Source organism: Petromyzon marinus, chromosome 6 (assembly GCF_048934315.1).
Source record: "Petromyzon marinus isolate PM22_M1 ecotype Great Lakes invasive population chromosome 6, UKy_Petmar_22M1.pri1.0, whole genome shotgun sequence".
In the NCBI taxonomy this organism is placed as follows: domain Eukaryota; kingdom Metazoa; phylum Chordata; class Hyperoartia; order Petromyzontiformes; family Petromyzontidae; genus Petromyzon; species Petromyzon marinus.
In genome coordinates, this window is record NC_133672.1 from 4,329,379 (window position 1) to 4,350,073 (window position 20,695).

Sequence of the window (20,695 nt, forward strand, 5' to 3'; positions counted from 1 at the left end):
TAATTACTGGCGAAACGTCGTACTCAGATCGTTAATGTTGTGGCTTGGCTCTCCAACTCACAACCGGTGTGCTGTACTAGTGACGAATTGGCCACGTTCTGTTCACGTGACAACCCTTACTAGTTGGCTGTGTCGGGTGGTGGCGGGTTGAACGACACATTTATATATTTACGCGATCTAACCCCAAAAAAAACCTCTATTATGGATGATATTGGTCGCGAAAGCCTACGTGTTAAAGATTAGATTTGTTTTGTGTTAAGGAAATTAATTAGCAGCAGTGGTTTTATGCGGAAGCAGGAAGCCACGAGTGTGTAGGTGTTACAAACACAGACCAGTTGTTCGTTCGTCATCTGGCTGCATCTTGTGTGTGTGTGTATATATAACCTCCGTCGCCCGGCCACTTGTCCCTGCTGCAGACGGATCGCCGCGATGATGGACAACTCGAGCTCCAACAGCACCGTCACCCTGGACGACTTCACCACCAGCGTCCTCACGGGCCGCCTCACGACGATGACCCTGCCCGCCATCTACATCGTCATCCTGCTCGTCGGCCTCCCGACCAACGTCTCCGCGTTCTGGATGCTCTGCGGCAGGATCCGGGCCAGCAGGTCGGCGTCGTCCACCAACATCTACATGATGAACCTCGCGGCGGTCGACCTCCTCTTCCTCGCCTTCCTGCCCCTGCAGATTGCGTACCACCTTCGGGGCAACGACTGGCCCTTCGGGCGCCCGCTCTGCCACCTCGTCACCACCTTGCTCTACCTCAACACCCACTGCTCCATCTTCTTCCTCACGTGCATCAGCGTGGACCGCTACCTGGCCGTGGTGCACCCGCACAGGGCTCAGCGGCTGCGCGGCGCTCGGACCGCCGTGGCCGCCAGCGCCTGCACGTGGGTCATCATCCTGCTGTTCGCCTCGCCGCTGCACTTCATCAAGCTGACGATGGACGTGCCACAGCTCGGCATCACCACCTGCTACGACGTCTTCCCCAAGATGGGCTCGGTGGTGTCGTTCTTCCAGACGTACTGCGTCGTCTTCTTCGCGTGCGTCTTCCTCGTCCCCTTCTCCGTCACCGTCTTCTGCTACCTGGCCATCATCCGCTCGCTGCTGCTCGGCAGCAGTGGCAACGGTGGTGCCGCGGCGAGCAAGGGGGCCGCCCACGTGCGCCGCCACGCGGCCCAGCTCTCCGTGGTCGTGCTGGCGACGTTCGTCACCTGCTTCGCGCCCTGCAACTGCGTGCTACTGGCGCACTCGCTGATGCACCGCGTCGCCGGCGGCAGCAACCTCTACGGCGTCTACAAGCTGTGCCTGGCCTTCAGCAGCCTCAACACCTGCTTCGACCCGCTCGTCTATTACTGCGCCTCGGCCGAGTTCCGTCGGCGCCTGCGCTCCGCGCTGCGCTGCCGCCGCACCAGCGACGAGACGAGCCGCTCCTTCTCGGAAGCGGGCAAGCCCAGCCTGGCCCGCGCCGGAGGAGCGGCGCGGAGGTCCGATGAGTCCTCGTCCATCAAGAAGTCCTCGGTGTCCGTGAGCAGCCTGTGAGATGCGGCGGCCGTCGGGGGAAGGTTTCTTTCGGTGTGACAGAAAACGGAAGGCGTCAAGCGCGGGTCAATGGTTAAAGGGTAAGCGGGAATGATAGCTGCGTTCGAATTGCCAATATTTGGTTTGGAATTTTTAAAAAACAGGATTACGTTTACATCATGAGACCTCCTTTGCCAGTTCCAAAATGAAATAATAGGGTTTTTCCCCTTTTTTTCTGGCAACAAAACTGAAACCTTTTTACAAGGATTCATGTCTGCATTAACCACAATACCTGCAGTCAAAATGCAAACAAAAAACATACTATGATAATATGATGCATTGTCCTTGAAACTGATTGGTCCACACCAAGGGACGGCTTTCTATTGAGCCTCGACCAAATTGGTGCTCGACCAGATGACGCCAAAAGGTGTTACACAGCTCAAAGACAATGCACTATCAAAGTAATGAGGGCTCGGGGTGAGCATCTACATCATTAGACCTGCTTTTCCAGTACCAAAATGTAATAATAGGGTTTTTCCCCTTTTTTTCTGGCAACAAAACTGAAACCTTTTTACAAAGATTCATGTCTGCATTAACCACAAAAAAGGGGAAAAATCCTATTAATAGGATTACGTTTATGAAGGGGAATTTTTATGGATTTGGAGAAGTGGCAGCATTTCGTCCATGTTAACAAAGCAGTCACTACCTGCATCAGACGAACAAAACATAATTGTGCCTGTGATTTAAAAAATCAATTACAGCTTTGCTCACAGACTGTTAGCAAAAAAAAATCGTGGGCTTCATTTGTGTGTTTACGAATGCGCCTTCCCAGCCGCCGTCCCATTGAGATGTAAATCTGGCCCTAGATCTTCATGGGGACAAAGAAAAATAAGTGAAGAGAAACTGAATTTACGTGCAGTAAAACCATGGAATTAACTTAAATTGTTTCAGTATCTCTCAAATGTAATTTATATTTTATTTTAAAGCATGGTTTTACGTGGAAGGGTGCTCATAAATCACGAGCCCTTACCACTACAGTCCAATGCAGGCAGCTGCTTGCTCTGTTAGTCATAATACCGCAAGCAATTTGCAGCCGTGCACAATGTGGAAGTCAGATAAAAAAAAACATTTCCTGCAGTTTTTATTAAACGAATGTAGCGAAATGTCAGCATTAAAACAACAGAAACATCAAGGACTTTTTGTTGTTAATAATAATTCAAGTTAGGTGTGCCCAGGGACACTGGACCATGGTACACGTGCAGAGTACCACTGGCCCACTGTCCAATACTGGCTTTGCATACATTTTCTCCAAGAAAACGAGTAAAATGTTCTTATACTCATTATCAATACCCTCTCGTGGAGGTCCGCCCAACAGCAGCAGCAAGAGCTAGACAATGCAGGGCTGAGCCTTTACCTTGCTATCTTTTAAACTTACGGTACTCATGGATTCCCGCTATTACGGGAGGAATTTTTTTAACACCACATTGGCTATTTCACACAAACAGGCATGCGACGATGCACTGATTGAGAACAATCGATGCTTACGACGCACGCACCAACTTGTGTGTGTGTGCGTTAAACTGAATAAATAGTTGAATTGACCACACAGACTGAATCCTGGCAATTCAGCAGACCGCTCAGCGAGATGAATAGCCGCATGCCTAATACCCACACTGTCAAGTGTTTTTTTTCACGTGGAAAACCGGGGGTATGCCACATTATCCCAGCTGAGAGTCAATTAAACCCATCATCCCTCCGTGGGTAATAAAACGAGTATCGTTTTAACGGAAAACAACTAAGGTTGTTTGGTGGACAGACGGCCCCTCCATCATGGGAGTGTGGAATTTCCAACACGGCCTCAGGACTGCCACCTGAAATGATCACGGGGGACCTTTTGACCCCAGACCGGCATAAGACGGCTGCGTTGATCGGTCTCTTGGATGTTGAAGGGTGAGGATCGGGAGGGTTAGAGAGTACGGGTGTAGGCGTATGTATGTTGAACTTCTTTCGCACGGTACGAAGCCAACCGTGCCAATCGGAGGCGTGAGTTTATATGAGAAAGTGACACATAACCGGCACTTCTTTCAAATGTTTCTTGCCGTTGGTTTTTTCACACCTGATGACGACCGTTTGTGTTATGGTCGAAACGTCGTGAGAATTTTTATTGTTTTATATATATATTTTATTATTGTATTGTTTCCCTTCAACGTGACTTTACCGAAAGAGCTAGGAATATAACGGGAGTCCTTTCGTCCTGCCATGGCTGCCACAATGGGTGTGGGGATTTATTTAAGCGCTACTTACGCTGCCGCCTATTGTTGAGTTAAACGATTTTTCTTGCAAATTTGAATAGCTAAGAGAACCAAAAAAAAGTGTTTTAATAAAAAACACGAAAAAATGCTTTCCGGTTATACGACTTTTGTCTGCATGTGCCACAGCACAGATGATTACCCCACGATGCACTTTTGATGCCGTTTGTAATCAAAACTTTGGAATGTATAACATAGCAAATTAGTGGTTTCTCAATCGTCACACAAGCCACATAGTGTCCGGCTGTGGGAAGAGAAATGCAAATACACAATGGGAGATGATGTCTTCAGATTAGCTCTTGTCCCGACTGCTTTTTGCTCAATTAAATGTAATTCATGAAACGTGTCCCCACTGTACACGAAGCTCTTGCGAAAGCCAGTTGAGGGTGGAGGTGGCTGCTGCTGGAACTCTGAACAAATCGGGGCAGTCCTCTCCACGGCTACGATCAGCTACGATGAGCGGCGTGTCTTCTTCGTGGGTGCTAATCAGGTTGTCTATTTAGCGTTGTCCAGGGCTGACCTTGGAAAAAAATATCTCCCTGCTCCGATTGGGGAGCAGGGGGGAATTGCACCCCCACCCCCTTCTCCCATCCAGTACAGCCACTGGCATATTTAATGTAGCGCACAAGTTGGGGGGGGGGGGGGTGAATATCATTTAGGGGCTAATTCCACTTCAACTGATTTTTTTTTTACAAACGTATTTTTTGTTGTTGTTGTTGTTACACATATGTTGCATATGTTGTACGGCATGTAGCGCTCTCTGATGGATTACCAAATACAATGTTGAATTCGATTATGCATTTTGATATGGGAATATGTGTGTATGTCGTCCCTTTGGGATTGATGCAACGAGTATCACTTTGAGAGACGGTCAACAATGCTTGTAGTGCGGGTCATCATGGTCCTGCCACAGGAATGTGGCATTTTCACCACCGGTTCAAGGCTATCAAACACAGGATGTGTCTATCTTGTCCTAACTCAAATGAACAATTACGACTTTTTTGAACTTTTTTTAAACACACCGTATTTTACATTGAGAATAAAATGCCAACCGATGCCATTACATCACATACTGTATTTATGCACTGAACTGTATTTTGTTCACGTACCATTGTTGCTCAAAAGGTATCCAGCAACTGTTTTTATATGTTAAGATGTTGTTTTTTTATAGATATAGGTCGTAATCATTGTTTCCAAATAAAAGTCAAAGAAATGTCACGATTATCTCGTCAATTCTCTTCAATGTTTAATTTTAAGATCAAGGAAGTGAAGAATGAAGAATAGAATGAGTGCGGCTTTAAAGAAAGGCATGTATCAAATTTAAAAGCAACATACGAGATCAGTCAAAAAGTTATAAAACTGAAAATAAAAACACATGTTGAAGCAATTGGCGTTTCACAATAAAGGTTTGTTTCTCGATTCTTACACGCTGCATGTCATGGGTTCACATGACTCCAATTCACCCCCACGGTTTGCTGTTTTGTACTTTTTTTTCCCACAATGTTATAACAATTGTTGTAATATCAGTGTCGCCGTCCAGAGATAAATAATCCATTCAGATCTCTCGGAGCAGCGCGTCCCTTTCCGACAGAGAGCAGCCCGTGGAAATGGATATCAAAGAACTGCTGCGTAGACCTGTGGTCTACTACGTGGACCTATACCCCTCTGCCACAGAGGCGAATTTTTTTCGTCGCTTGTCAGTCGAACCGGTTTAGACTGTCGTCAAACCAAGTGCATTTCCAAGAAAATGTAAGGGCTTTTTTCTTTCTTTGTGAAGTCATTGGTGAATGGAGACCATAAACTCATTACACTTAAGAACCCGGTTTTAATATCCGAGTCCCCTGTCTGGATTTGAATCAAGGGTCTCAGCAATGCCAGGGCAGCACATTGATCATTGAACCGTCTAGCCTACTGCACCATTCACCGGAATGTAATAAATAAATAAGATTAATTGTTGATCAAAATTGAAGTCCTGAATCGTTCGGGGATGGGGTCATGGAAGGGGGGGGGGGAATCACTTCACCCCGAGTTACACATGTACTCAATATGTATTGCATATCACTTATTGATGGAGCCCACATTAGAATCTGAATATTATTTATACTGGAGGAATCCGATGAGCAATAAAGCTCTTTTCAGAGATTTCCAGTAGAGAGTGGGTCAGAACGTTACAACTACAAACAGTACAAAAACACGATAGTGCAAAATATACACAAATAAAACTAAAACGTATGTTTTTTTTTATCTTACAGGTAAAACCCACTGAGCGAGCTGTTAACGTCTGTTTGAGACGCGACCTGGCCACAAATACAAAGACTCTGTTGAGAATAGAGTCAATGCTGGCAAGATATTACAACCTGAACCCCGTGGTGTGGACTTGGAGGTGAGCTATCAGAATGTGCATGCTACGTCTTGCAGCCCCAGGCATCTCGGCCCAATTTTGATACAAGCCCTTTGAAAGCCTGTCATTACGTTATCTGGGCCACCAACTTCTTTTATGTGGAGGTGCAGTTAGCAAATTACCGACAGTTTCATGCCATAATTACAGACCGCAACTGGTCGATTTCCTTTTTTTAACTGTATGCTTGGAAGGAAGTGTACGCCAGTTCTACGAGCCCTGTAAAATTCTATTAAGCCTCATGCTTTTTTTCTCTCAACTTCGAGTTAAATATTGTGAAAGCGATGGCTCCATACACATCTCTATTAATTTAAAGGGGTATCTGATAATGGATCACCATGAAATTCACCCCCAAAAGCCTATTCCCTTATTATTATTTTAAGAACACGTGAAAGTATCATAAACCATTTATTAAAATAAAGGCTTTTGGGTTAGATCGCGTAAGTATAAATGTGTCGCAACCCTCTACCACCCGACACAGCCAATCAGTAAAGAAATGTGTCACGTTAACAAAACGCCAATTAGTTACTTCTTCAGCTCACCGGTTTGTTTGAAGAGTGAATCCACAACATTTTGAATTTGAGTACGACGTTTCGCTGGTAATTACATCCAGCATCTTCGGGCGATTTGCCAAAATAGTGAAGCCATCCACCTGCTTCCGGTCTTAAATCGTGCAGCAGGACGACGTCATCATTGAACCCCATCAGGTTTCGAGATCAGAGGCGGAGGTGGGGGGGTATTGTAATTATATAATAGATTAGTAATCAGTTAATTACTATGTGATTCCTCTATAAGGAAATGTAATATGTATTGTGTATTTTACTTAATAATACGCTTCCAGGCTGCGCTAAGTCTGTAGCTATTAGAGCGGTTAAAATTATTGGCATTTCTCTCAATTTCGATGGATTCTCTAACGTTCTCAAAATCAATTGAGTGTCCTTTTTGGCAAGCATGTTCTGCCACTGCCGATAGTTGTGTTTGAGATAATTTTATGTTCCTTTGGTGTTCTTTTAGTCTTACGCTAATGTTACATCCCACATAAGCAATTGCTCCGATATACACCTATGTTGATAAATTAGGTAATTAATCTTTAGTACAAGACACTAGTTTTTTTAATTTTGTGTACCGTACCAAATCTTACTTTAATGTGTTGCTTTTGCAAAACGCGGGCTAATTTGTCAGTTACTCCTGAGATATATGGTATTTTGCAGATTCGCGTATATCACCCAGCACAGAAATCCTCTCTCATCAAGACGCTCATACATCGGGCAAAAACAGTTTCAGATGGTGAAAGTCTAAGGAGAGAGATTAAACATGTGAAAAAGGCACTACGACTGAATGGCTACAATAATGCTCAAATTAACAGAGCATTGAATGCCAAACCAAGAACGAACAAAACTGCTGAAAGTGATAAGAATATCAAAACAATTAAAATACCATATATCTCAGGAGTAACTGACAAATTAGCCCGTGTTTTGCAAAAGCAAACATTAAAGTAAGATTTGGAATGGTACATATTAAATAATCCCACGACCTGCACGGCGTGGGATTATCCAGCAGTGGATTAATTAAGATCATTTGTACACGTACACATTTAAAATAGGAACTGGAGGTATAGGTAGAGAAGCTTTTACATAATTATTTCGTTTTTTAATTAAAACTTCTTGATCCACATACTGAATGTTGCCACGTAACCAACCAGGCCGCTATGTCATGTATAGTACAATCATTTATAAATCCACCGCTGGATTAAGGCCTCCGCACGTCCGACCATACTTCACCACGCAGGTCAGTACAAATTGTGGAAGGGGGGAGAAGGGCGGAGGAGGAGGGAGGGCAGCGGGGTGGTCCTGGACCAGTCATATAACTTGCGCACTAATGTAAGTCTTGATTAGCACGTTTGGCTACGTACGGTACGAAAGAAGTTAATCACAGTACAGGTTTTTTTGGGCAGTGGGTTAAAACCACTGCGTCATCGCTCATCCCAGGCTGTTATACACATAATAAATCAGCAGGCGGCACCAGAGTTACATAAATGCTCCGATACGTGCATTGGCTTTGTTACTGTTCGCCTTTTGGCGTTCTCTGGTCTGACACTGGTGAGACTCGGCCATAAGGAAGCTGTCTCTCGTGTAGATAAATCAGTTTCAAAGACAATGCCATATATTATCAGGGCATATTTGTTTACATGTTCACCACAATAATGTGTTGTTAATGCAGGTATCTGTTTGGCGTTTGAACATCTTAACACCCGTTTTATTGACAGAAAGGGTAAAACCTATTCTTATTTTTTCATACTTCGAAACTGGCACGAGGGTCACATGATAGAGTTACATCTCCTTTGAGGTGGCAGAGTCCACATACAAACAGGGCCAACCGGCACAAGGCATAAATTGTAATTTGATGTTGTGGATTATTTTGGTACAATTCTCCGAAGCGAATTACCTTGACACAGACTATAGTGGTATGACAAATATAAGCAGACGCTTGCTTTATTTATATATAAGATCATCATAAAAGTAAAATTAGACAATTAAAAAAGTAGCCAACCGAAATAGGTCTCCATCAGCCACGTGACACGCGTGTAACTCTGGGCACCACCAAGGAGAGACCACGGAACGCATAACGACTCAATGGCAGATTCAGAAATACGAAGGGGCCGGCATCATCACAGCGACACACTCCGTTACTCGTGACGCAGTTTACCTAGCTCATCAACCACTTCAATGTAAAATGGCATCCGTTGCTCCTACATTTACATCGACCATACGAGGAAGTTTACACGCATTTTCAACACTCAAGAGGAATGCACACTCCTGCAGGTCACTTTCACACAACGTTGCGCTGCCGTGCTTTAACGGGCGAGCACACTGGACTAGCAATTTGATCCCCCTGGTGCGGCAGTTAAAACAATGGTGCAAGTGTCTTAAATTCCACCACCCTCTTTCCAACCAGCAGTTTAAATGGGTAACGCCAGAGAGAGTCGATTGTCAGGTTCGCTTGCGGTGGAGTTCAGTGTGGGTACTTCCACCTCTTCCAATACGGCTGGCCAGCGTGGAAGTGGGCCAAAGTTATTCCTTAAGAGGGACGCCCGAATGGTTCTCTCTTCCTGCCAGCAGTGACATGATACCATTACCCTACACGTGTGACACAGTAACATGTAAGCACGTGTATTAAACGAATACACGTTCGTCCATTGTGTATGCGCATGGTTCTACCGGATACACACGCATACACGCATATAAACTGCGCGTTATAACCGAAATAACTTAGGTTAAATGGTGCCCGGATCTTGTCTAGACAAAATCAACTATTTGTCAAAACTTAGCAGCAAAATATGTAACCGTAATACATCTCATTGGGATGTGCAACAGCCACGAGCGAGACATAGATGACTTCTTAGTAACACGTAACGTTGGCCAAAAGTTGCCTGTTTACGCAATTTGTGCGCAACAGAATGTGTTAGTATTGTTCAATAACAAATATTACTCGTGCAAATCATGTCGCCAACTCTACGCATATAAGCGATAGTCTGACGACGTTTTAAACATTTTTACCGCATATACCATTCTTTAAATCTAATTGTATGTCTGCATATAAATACAAAAAAAGTAACTAAAAATATATATTTACGCAAAAAAAATTAAAAGTATGGAAACACGCCATCCCTGCCGAGTAAACCGCGTGACAATAAAAAATATATATCCATTTTCGAAGGCCCCTTGTGTTAATGGCAACAATGTTGTGGTTTAGTGTGGAGGTCATGGGCATCCTTCCGTTATCTAATTTCTCATGAGATACTAGAATTCATCAATGACGTCGTTGGACCTAGCTATTTTCGAGATGACCAGTTGCATTCCTTTTCACTCGAGTTTGGCTTTCAAAATATTCCAGATCGAGTGCTATAGAAATGTATTTTATGCCTGGTTTAAAACGCCAGCAATATATTCCCTCGTACGGTGTCCAAAAAAAAAGTATGGTAGGTAGGTGGCAGTATGCTCTCGAGATGTACTCCCGATTTTCATATTTATTTAAAAATATAAATTTGGCCGAGTATACGAGTTTTTTTGGACGATCCCATATTTTATTTGGTTTTCGGATTTCATCGCGATTTCCCCCCTACCCCCAAAATACGCCACGGGAGCATCTGGTGATGCCACTTGAGTTGGAAGACGCGTAAATGTATAAACAGTACCGTCGTGCAACGGTTCTGAAAATGCATGTAACCAACACGTTCAACCTTCTTTTTTAACCCATTATGATTTCTGTACAATTGGGGTTTGATTTCTCATGGAATATTTTTCAGGGCCACCCAAGATTCCATCCCCCCCACCCCCCCGCACCTCCGCGCGCTAACAGCCCCGCTGGGGAAGGGCTGAGAACTATTTTCAGGAGCTTGGCCCCAAACAGCTCTGGCTGAAACTAAGCCTGACAAGACACAGTACACGCATGTAAGGTTCTATTTGGTGAAGGTAACTGTTAATTAGCCAGTCCCAGATCTCTCGGTGTTCAACGCAGTGAAACACATCGAGTGTGCGCGTGTGTTTGCATGTGTATATTTGTCTTTGTGTATACAGTACTATAGTATAGGGGATAGGAGGTAGCCGTGTTGCAGTGGTTGTCGCGCTGTGCTATAAACCAGGCTACCCAAGTTCGATTCCCGCTCACGGCCAACACCAGTGACGATTAACTAAACCGATCTTAGGCCTCCCCGAAGTCGACGCAGCCTCCAATGAGTACATGGTGCGATGTGTAAACATCAGCACTGGGGATGCAAAGGCGGATGGGCGCGGTACTGGCCATTCACCCTCGCGTGTGCCGTGCCGGCCTTCATAATACTTTCCCCAACAGTCTGTTCAGGCTGTAGGGGGGGGGGGGGTGGGATTTTTTGTATCTTTACACCGAAGTGTACATATATGTATATACAATCATGTAGTCGTGTAGTGAATTCAACTGAGTCGCAGACGTACTTTGGAAGGCAACACATTTATTTAACACCAACACACGGGGTAACTGCCCCTGAACAGAATAGCAACCTATGGTGGTGACCACCAGGCTAACTACACTAGTTACCACGTGACTGGTGTAGTTAGCCAGGTGGTGACCACCAGGCTAACTACACTAGTTACCACGTGACTGGTGTAGTTAGCAAGATGGTGACCACCAGGCTAACTACACTAGTTACCACGTGACTGGTGTAGTTAGCCAGGTGGTGACCACCAGGCTAACTTCACTAGTTACCACGTGACTGGTGTAGTTAGCCAGGTGGTGACCACCAGGCTAACTTCACTAGTTACCACGTGACTGGTGTAGTTAGCCAGGTGGTGACCACCAGGCTAACTACACTAGTTACTACGTGACTGGTGTAGTTATCCAGGTGGTGACCACCTGGCTAACTACACTAGTTACCACGTGACTGGTGTAGTTATTCAGGTGGTGACCACCAGGCTAACTACACTAATTACCACGTGACTAGCTACTACGGACCGGACCACAGCTCGGGTCCAGGTCCACGTGTTGGAGACTCGGTAGAACGTTGATGAAGGTTTCTTCAGGATGAACAACAGCGCCGGTCCCTCTGGGGGACCCGGCTTAGATCCTCTGCGGCGTGGCTGGCTCCGCTCTTGGCCACGACCACCTTCTAGAACCCTCTAGCAGGATCTCGACCCTGACATGTGACCACTCCTAGCCCCCACTTGGGGCCCCTGTGTAGACTTAACCGGTCACGTGGCCTCTGGGGTCAACCAGAGTGCCACGGCCCTTAGTAACCCCATTCCCATGGCCGGCACTCCCACACCCCATCCTGTAGGGGCCGGCACTGCACGCCGAGCGTGGTGCCATCCAGCGCTATCGATCAGCTCTCACCGAGCCCCTAGGGCCGGTACTGCACCCACATCCTCGTGGTGTCCGCGATGTCGTGACACCGCACGCCGTGACTCTCTAGGGCCGGCACCACACAGTGACATCCCGCGATGTCACTACAGTTGTATAAACTTGCGTGTGTGTTTTTTTGTACATCTATTTCCATACAGTTTACAAACTCTTGTAAATGAATAGTTCGGCGGCAGTTTAAAATATGCATTCTCCAGTGATCATTCGTAATGCTGCAGCTCACAACTCTACCCGCACAACTTAATAACGCCAGCGTTGTGTATTAATAAGGGGCACGAGTGAGTAAAAACAGGAGCACATCAGTAGCCCCTACAGGATGTTCGGTGCCTTTCAAGTGTCTGCACAATTCCCCCACACTCGGGGCAATACAACACCTTGGAACTTCGCTCCCATTTCAAATCAGTGGCCACTTCAAATTGTCCATGAACCGCCTCGTGGATTGACTGGGTTTATTTTTTTTTCAAGTCATCGACGAACAACGTGAGCGCATTTATTTTTAAGTTTCTGGAAACTTGTATGCGGTCCAGATAATGTGTTGGAAACTGGAGTCTTGTCTCGTTGCGGTGACGCTAATAACATCGCGTACTAGCTCGGGGGAGGGGGGGGCAGCCTTTCTAAGGATGTATTCTGAGGGAGAAAAAAATCCATCGTAATAGAATAAAATAATGCAGGCTTCTGGAACAAAAGGGGAGAAAAAGCTTTCAAATGAGCCGCTAAAAAAATGTATAAAATGCACCCAGCCTGTGTACATTTTTCAAAGAACCGTCGTTTCGTGAACAAGTGCATTTTCGATTTAAAGCTTTCGTGACTGCAAGGATTCATCTTCTTTGGTTCTTTCGGTAAAGTCACGTAGAATGAGAATATGATAATAAAATAAAACAATAAAATTCTCACGACGTTTCGGCCACAACACAAGCGGCCTTCTTCAGGTGAAGGAACAAAAAACTGTCGGGACGACAGAGCTCCAATGAACGCTGCTAAGATTCGTAGCGTCTTTTAAGCTGGTTGAGAGAAGAGAGGCACCTTGACAAAGGGGTTAACATATCAAACAGAAGAATTTATCATTGAAATAGCTGAGGGATTCAGCTTGTGACTGGTCACAGAAATAGCTATGTTAAAGTCAAAGCCTACACATCCACACATCCACAGAGGCACCTAGTACAAACCAAACGGGAGAATTTAGCATTGAATAGCTGAGGGATTAGCTTGTGACTGTGGGGACGAACTCTAGGTGCCTCTGTGGATGTGTAGGCTTTGACTTTAACATAGCTATTTCTGTGACCAGTCACAAGCTAATCCCTCAGTTATTTCAATGCTAAATTCTCCCGTTTGATTTGTACTAGGTGCCTCTGTGGATGTGTGGATGTGTAGGCTTTGACTTTAACATAGCTATTTCTGTGACCAGTCACAAGCTAAATCCCTCAGCTATTTCAATGATAAATTCTCCTGTTTGATATGTTAACCCCTTTGTCAAGGTGCCTCTCTTCTCTCAACCAGCTTAAAAGACGCTACGAATCTTAGCAGCGTTCATTGGAGCTCTGTCGTCCCGACAGTTTTTTGTTCCTTCACCTGAAGAAGGCCGCTTGTGTTGTGGCCGAAACGTCATGAGAATTTTATTGTTTTATTTTATTATTTTATTCTCATTCTACGTGACTTTACCGAAAGAACCAAAGAAAAACAAGTGCATTTTTATTCATATTCTTGGTTCTTTCGGTAAAGTCACCAACTGTGACCGGCTAACAGCAGCAGTGATAGACAACGAAGACTCAGCAACACAGTATAATCTTGTTCAAAACCTACGGTTTTTCCAGTCTGAACAATTGTGTTGTGTGTTTTATCATCAGTTACAGAGTTCATTTCTGTTGGCATTAGCCAAGATAATGTGGACCCCATTGTGTAGATCTTGATTTGAAGATTTCGTCACTGCAGGAATCCATACTCTTTGGTTCTTTCGGTAAAGACACGTAGGTAGAAAAAATAAATCACTGATTTGTTTTATTTTATTTTCACTGACTTATTTTATTGTATTTCTACCTACATGACTTTACCAAAAGAACCAAAGAGTATTGTGTAGATGTTGGAAACACCACATACATGGTTCCCAGAGACAGACGTTGCCTCACTGAGTATTGGTGACTATACTATGCCGATGAGTCCTAATTATGGTAAAACCAGTCAACAGTTGTATATTGCTGCTGCTGCCGCTGTCAGCCGGTCACATTTATCAAATTTAGTTGAATGTTGATCTAAGACAAGACGAACACAATGCACTTTTTTCAGGAAATACTGATGGTTCTTTTCATAATGCACGAAGGCACGGGGTGCCCTTTCTGCAGATTGTTTGCGAGACTCAAGGCAGGGCTTGCTGCGCGACTCCGATTATCACGGTAGGCTACGTACGACGCGAAAAAAGTGCAACATACATTCAAAGCAGTCACGGGAATTGGCTGTTGTGTCACGAGCCCTTGGGTATCGTTGAAACGTATAGATGGTACTGAGCAAAGGAGAAAAGTTCACACTATAAGATAGTGGCATGCATGCCGAGAACACGTGAAGGCTATTTTGAGTTCACGGTGTGGTTTGAATGCAGTGCCATTGGCGAGTGTGTGCTTGGAACGGGAGAAGCAAAGCGTGACATGAATTCATATACGTAGCTGAAAATACATCCCTGGGACACACAACTTTCGCATCCCCGAGTGAAGTGATGCGGTCAGATTTGGTGATGCTGATTCATTCCTAAGATAATTGCCGCGTCAACACTAAGCGAGGCCGCGTGCTTGACAGGGAGAAGAGACGCTCTTAGAGACACACACACGCACAGGAGAGATACATTGAGGTGACAACGGAGAGAGACACACAGAGATGTGAACAGAGAGGACACGGAGATACAAGGAATCGTGGAGGTCGTTGCCCAGTTAACGTGTAGATAAGTTCCAGGTGCGTGATTGTTCGTTTTGTTGTTTATTCAACAGAGCAACACACGCGTATGTATGTTTAACTTCTTTCGCACCGTACGTAGCCAACCGTACTAATGGGAGGTGCGGGGAAGGACAACAAAGGGTCGCCTGGCAAAAGCCCTGATTCCCTGTCCCACTTTTCCTACAAACCCTTTATGCCTTTCCCCTTTTAACTCCGACGTCCGGACAATCACCTTTCCACCCGCTCTGTGGCAGGGTCTCGTCCCATTGGCCTCAGGCCCAGCGCCCGATGAAGCTAGTGGAGGGCCTGTAGCATATGTTATAAAGGGGCCCTAAATAAAAAAAAATCACATTAAAACACAAAAAAATGTTACTTGCATAGTACATTTTTTTTCCATTTGCTATACAGCCAGATGATACAACAAATCGCTAACCTTAAACACCCAGCTGTTAATAGAGCAAGTGCAGAATCACTCAACCGGAATTGATAGCTTGAAAGCGCGGGGTCCCGACGTGGTAGCCGCGTGGTAGCCACGTGGTAGCCGCGTGGTAGCCGCTACCACGTGGAAGCCGCTACCACGTCCCACTATAATCTGGCACTGCTCAGGTCCCGGGGATTACTGCTGAATTGGCGACTGCCAGACCCCGCGTGTGTGTCGGCGTGCGCACCTGACAGGGTCCACGCAACGCCGCTGAGTGGTGGAGCACAGCGGGTGATGACGTCCCTCGAGATCGGGGTGTGTCGGTGAGGAGGGGGGCCGACGACACCAGACGCGGTTGGGGTTTTGGGGGGTGCAGGTGAGGGGTTAATGACGTCATGTCACACGCCACCAGACGCGTGGAGCATGTGAAGGGTTAATGACGTCACGTCACACGCCACCAGACGGGGTGGCAGGTGAAGGGTTAATGACGTCACGTCACACGCCACCAGACACGGGGTGGCAGGTGAGAAGGGTTAATGACGTCACATTACACGCCACCAGACGGGGTGGCAGGTGAGAAGGGTTAATGACGTCACGTCACACGCCACCAGACACGGGGTGGCAGGTGAAGGGTTAATGACGTCACGTCACACGCTACCAGACACGGGGTGGCAGGTGAGGAGGGGTTAATGACGTCACGTCACACGCCACCAGACACGGGGTGGCAGGTGAGAGGGGTTAATGACGTCACGTCACGCCACCAGACACGGGGTGGCAGGTGAGGAGGGGTTAATGACGTCACGTCACACGCCACCAGACAACGGGGTGGCAGGTGAGGAGAGGGGTTAATGACGTCACGTCACACGCCACCAGACAACGGGGTGGCAGGTGAGGAGAGGGGTTAATGATAGGCTTCGGCAAGGTAAGGTAAGTTACCCTTCTTACCGGGTAAAAGGGTAAAGGTGTCGACATGCCAAGGGGTAAGGTAAAGGGTAAATGTAGCTCGGAAGAATTACCCGGTAGGGTAAAGGTAGCGGCGAAGTATTACCCGGTAAATACGGTGCCTTGTTTACCGCTAAAAGCTCCGTGGCGCAGTCCGTGGCTTCCATCTAATAAGTAATATTTTTAAAAGTACTTTTTTTAAAAACACGCTTTAATGATGTGCCGTACTAGTAATGTCAGAACTCCACGACTCCATGAAGTGGCCCCGAAGCTTGCCACAACGTAAGGGGACCGTGGCCAATTACAGCCAACGTCAATTTAGCGTGGGCAATTAGACCCAAGCCGAAACATAACATTAAAAATGTTTAAAAATATATATTTTATGATAGAATATAGTATTATCATCAGTAAGACATAAGTATACCAAGTTTGCAGTGGATACCACATTGGGAAGTGGGTTTAAATTGAGTTACAAGATTTGAGGATACAACAACAGTGAGTTTAAAGAAAGCGTGTAAAATTGGAATTATCGAGAGTATTCTATAGATGAATAAAGCACTCTACCTAGCGTTTACCTGTTATAAACCTTGTTCATGTGTAGTACCCCAGTAATTACCCTGTAATCGGGTAATTTGAATGGGGTAAGGGTAAAAGGTAGGGTAAAGGTAGGCTCGTTGTTTTTACCTTACCTGCTAAAGGGTAAAAGGTAGGGTAGAGTGATTGTATTGTGGTAAGGTAAAAGGTATGGTAAAGGTAGGCTCGTTGTTTTTTACCTTGCCGAGGCCTAGCTAATGACCTCACCGCCACCAGACGCGGGTGGCAGGTGAGGAGATGGATTTGTTGACGTCACGCCACACGGGTGAGGCGCCAAGAGACGCGGGAGTGGTGAGGAGATGGGGTGCGGACCACATCCCTCGTGTCCCTGTGTCACGTACCTGGAGAGTGAAGTGAGAGTACTTACAGAGAGGCGCTATCTCCGTCAACATGTTTACACATTAAATTTTGATTTAAAGATTTCGTGACTGCAGTAATTCATATTCTTAGTTTTTTCGGTAAAGTCACGTTGAAGAGAAACAACAGAATAACAAAATATATATAAAACAATAAAAAATTCTCACGACGTTTCGACCATAACTCAAACGGTCATCATCAGGTGTGTCGGTTTGCATAAATTTGCAAACCGACACACCTGATGATGCAAATTTTGCAAACCGACACACCTGATGATGACCGTTTGAGTTATGGTCGAAACGTCGTGAGAATTTTTTATTGTTTTATATATATTTTGTTATTCTGTTGTTTCTCTTCAACGTGACTTTACCGAAAAAACTAAGAATATGTTTACACATTATTAACGATTGCCGCGTGTGGAATGCCCCCCCTTCCGCCGCCTGTGTTGTGTGTGTTTTAAAAAAAATCAGACACGAGAGAATAAAACTGTCCATTCCTAGCAATGATAACGCACGTGGGTCTGCAGTGAAAGTGTCAGTGTTCAAAAAGGGGCGTCCATAAATGACGTCACGCGATTTGACGATTTTTGACCCCCCCCCTCGTCACACGGCGTCACAAAGTCAGACCCCCCCCCCTCAAATATGACGTCACAAAGCTCTGCCCTCCCCCCCTAAAATGCTTCAAATCGCTTTAAACTATTGTCATTGTAGTGCGTATTTAATGTGGCGCTGCACTCTGATGGTGTAGGAGAAAACATTTAAAACTTTAATTAAGTAGAACGTGTTTTGATTTAAAGCTTTCGTCTAGGTGCAAAGCTGCACCTAGACGAACGTGAGAATTGTATTGTTTTATATTTGTATTATTTTATTGTTTCCCTTCTACGTGACTTTACCTAAAGAACCAAGAATATAATAGAACGCGTTGTCTATATTTATTTAAAGTTGCGCATTTTGATGTGACGTCACATTTATCAACCGCCCCCCCTAGGTGCGTGACGTCATTTATGGACGGCCCCGAAGATATCAGAGAGCCCCCTCTAACACTGTAGAGGGGCCCTCGATAGCTCTCCTCTCCAGTGGGAGACCCTTCCTCCAGCAATGGCCTGGGCAGGCAATTGCATTGCAGGGCTGCACCTAGACGAACGTCAAGTTGTTATTGACGATCAATTTACAGCAACAGCGGGCAAGCATCTCGCGTTAACATTCTGTCCGCATATACCCAATACGAAGGACGTGTGCCATATTTGTTTGCGTATTCCATGGCAGGACATTACATCTCAAAGTTATTTTACAACGCGCAACGAACACGAGCCGTGGGACAAATTGCAACAGAGTTAGAAAATGTGGCTCTCTTCGCGGAATTGCAACCGAGTACAGAGGCGGATCCTCGGGGCTTGGCGATGGAGGAGATCATCCTTCACCCCCTTTCCCCCCACTTTCAACTTCTGCGGAATGCCACGAACGTACGACCACCACCCCTCGGTACCCGAGACCCAACGCACGCTCAACAACCACCTTGAACGTCCCAAGATGAAAATAAAAGCACGAGTCAACAGGGTCCATTAATTTCTCGGGAACGACGTGGGGAAGCGACGCCCTCACGTTCACGATATCGACACAGTGCCCGGTGTACTCTACCCGACGTGCTCCAGTGTGGAGTGCCAGCCCTCAACAAACCTCGTCGACTTCGAAATCACCACCGCACTTCCGTGTCATCAGCGGCACCCTGAAGTCCACTTCACTCCGGTGGCTTCATGTGCTGGCGAACCTTTTGCTCCAGCCAACATCCGACGATCCAGGAGCAGAACAAGATCATGGAAAACGTCGCCCTCGCCTTAAATCCGCACTGACAACCGACAATAAAGACGCCGGCACTCGATGGTCTGAATGGTGGGTGGCTACGAACGTGGAAGATAAAAAAACACATCGTTGTGGACTCGAGATTATCCCTCCCTCACGACGGCTGTGGACCCCACTGCTGAACAGCGCTCGGACGCAGCACGCGAGACGCGCGTCGCACACGTTGTTCCACGAATGGAAAATCAAAGAATCGCCAAATTGCGACCGTGGCAAAGTCCGAACCATCAAACGCATCACCGACGAGTGCGCCATCCACGCACACCCTGGCGGAATCCATAGTGTCTACTGCCATCTTGGCTTGGTTGAAGGACCTTCATATCAACTGACATCCTCTATACAAACTATTTATCCCCCCCCCCTCGCCATCCCTCAGACCCAAAAAGATGATTTTTTATTGATATTTACCATCGACGAGAAATTAAATGGTTTATTTTCATTATTAAAGGTCATATTTAAAAGTTTTATATTTTAGTACCACCCATTAACCTGCATATGTTCGCGAGTACATGTGTCCATCTTCCTCTCTGATGACGGTATCTTATCACCCTCATAGCGACGGGTGATTAGACCGATTTGAACTACAAACCGATGAACCCGTTATCGCACTTATACAAATAGCTCACAAAGTTCACTCACTACTGGTATACGTTCGTGATCTTTGAACACCGATGACTCATCATACATCAGTGAACATCCCATTTGCCATTACCTGCCAGCCAACGTAATCTAGCCACGTCAGAACATTTAATACCATTTAAGACCCTGTAAAGTAGGAAACATTTGCACGTAAACTGCGACGCACGTTGTTGCTGTGCGGTAAATGTCACGTACGCGTGACAAAGGGGTTAACGGGCCTGTGGTTCCAGTTACATATTTTTGAATCAAATCATGATTGAGGCATCATTCCATTGTGGTTAAAAAAAACATTTAATGAAGAAGTGCGCCCACAGTGTTCCAACAATTGGTCCCGCTTCTTTGATCAGGTCCACAGTTGAACCCTCTGGACCAGGAGTTCTCCACATTTTTATTCTGAGAGAATGGCAAGAGTTTACTGCTTCAAGTGTGACATCTGGAACTTCCTCCTCTTTTGAGAAACGCTTTGGGTTGCTGCGCAGAACGTGTTTTTGCTTTCCTGTTATTTTAACGTAGAAACCACCCAGCCCCTTGGAGCAGGAGCAATGGCGCACCATCGTGTGACATTTCCTCTTCTCTACGAAGTTGAAACGGCGTGCACTGTAGTCCTGTGAGCGCTGCAACACACGCTCGCTCAGACAAGAAATCATTAACTGCACGCAGCAGAACTTTGAGGTCGAAACTGTGGTGCTTCAGGAAACCAAAATTCCAATTACACAATGAAATAAATGTGACCAAGCACAAGCCCTGGGGAAGCTTTTTGGTTGCAGGCCAGTTGCCGTGAAGAAATATCACTTGCAACAAACACATTGATCAGCGCGGGCAGCTAGTGTGTGTTGTGTTTAGGGCC

At 45.8% G+C, this 20,695-nt stretch overlaps 1 protein-coding gene and 1 long non-coding RNA gene across 2 annotated transcripts; both read left to right on the forward strand.

Moving 5' to 3' along the window:
- The first annotated feature begins 429 nt into the window (after positions 1-429).
- Positions 430-5,048, forward strand: LOC116939641 (S-geranylgeranyl-glutathione receptor P2RY8-like). The gene has a single exon (XM_076064274.1). It carries the CDS (start codon positions 430-432, stop codon positions 1,540-1,542), a length of 1,113 nt encoding a protein of 370 aa, XP_075920389.1. The 3' UTR covers positions 1,543-5,048.
- An 11,255-nt stretch (positions 5,049-16,303) lies between these two features.
- On the forward strand, positions 16,304-19,676 carry LOC142923257 (uncharacterized). Its single transcript, XR_012940648.1, has 2 exons — positions 16,304-16,387; positions 18,341-19,676. It is a non-coding gene; the product is annotated as an uncharacterized LOC142923257 (long non-coding RNA).
- Positions 19,677-20,695: the final 1,019 nt, after the last annotated feature.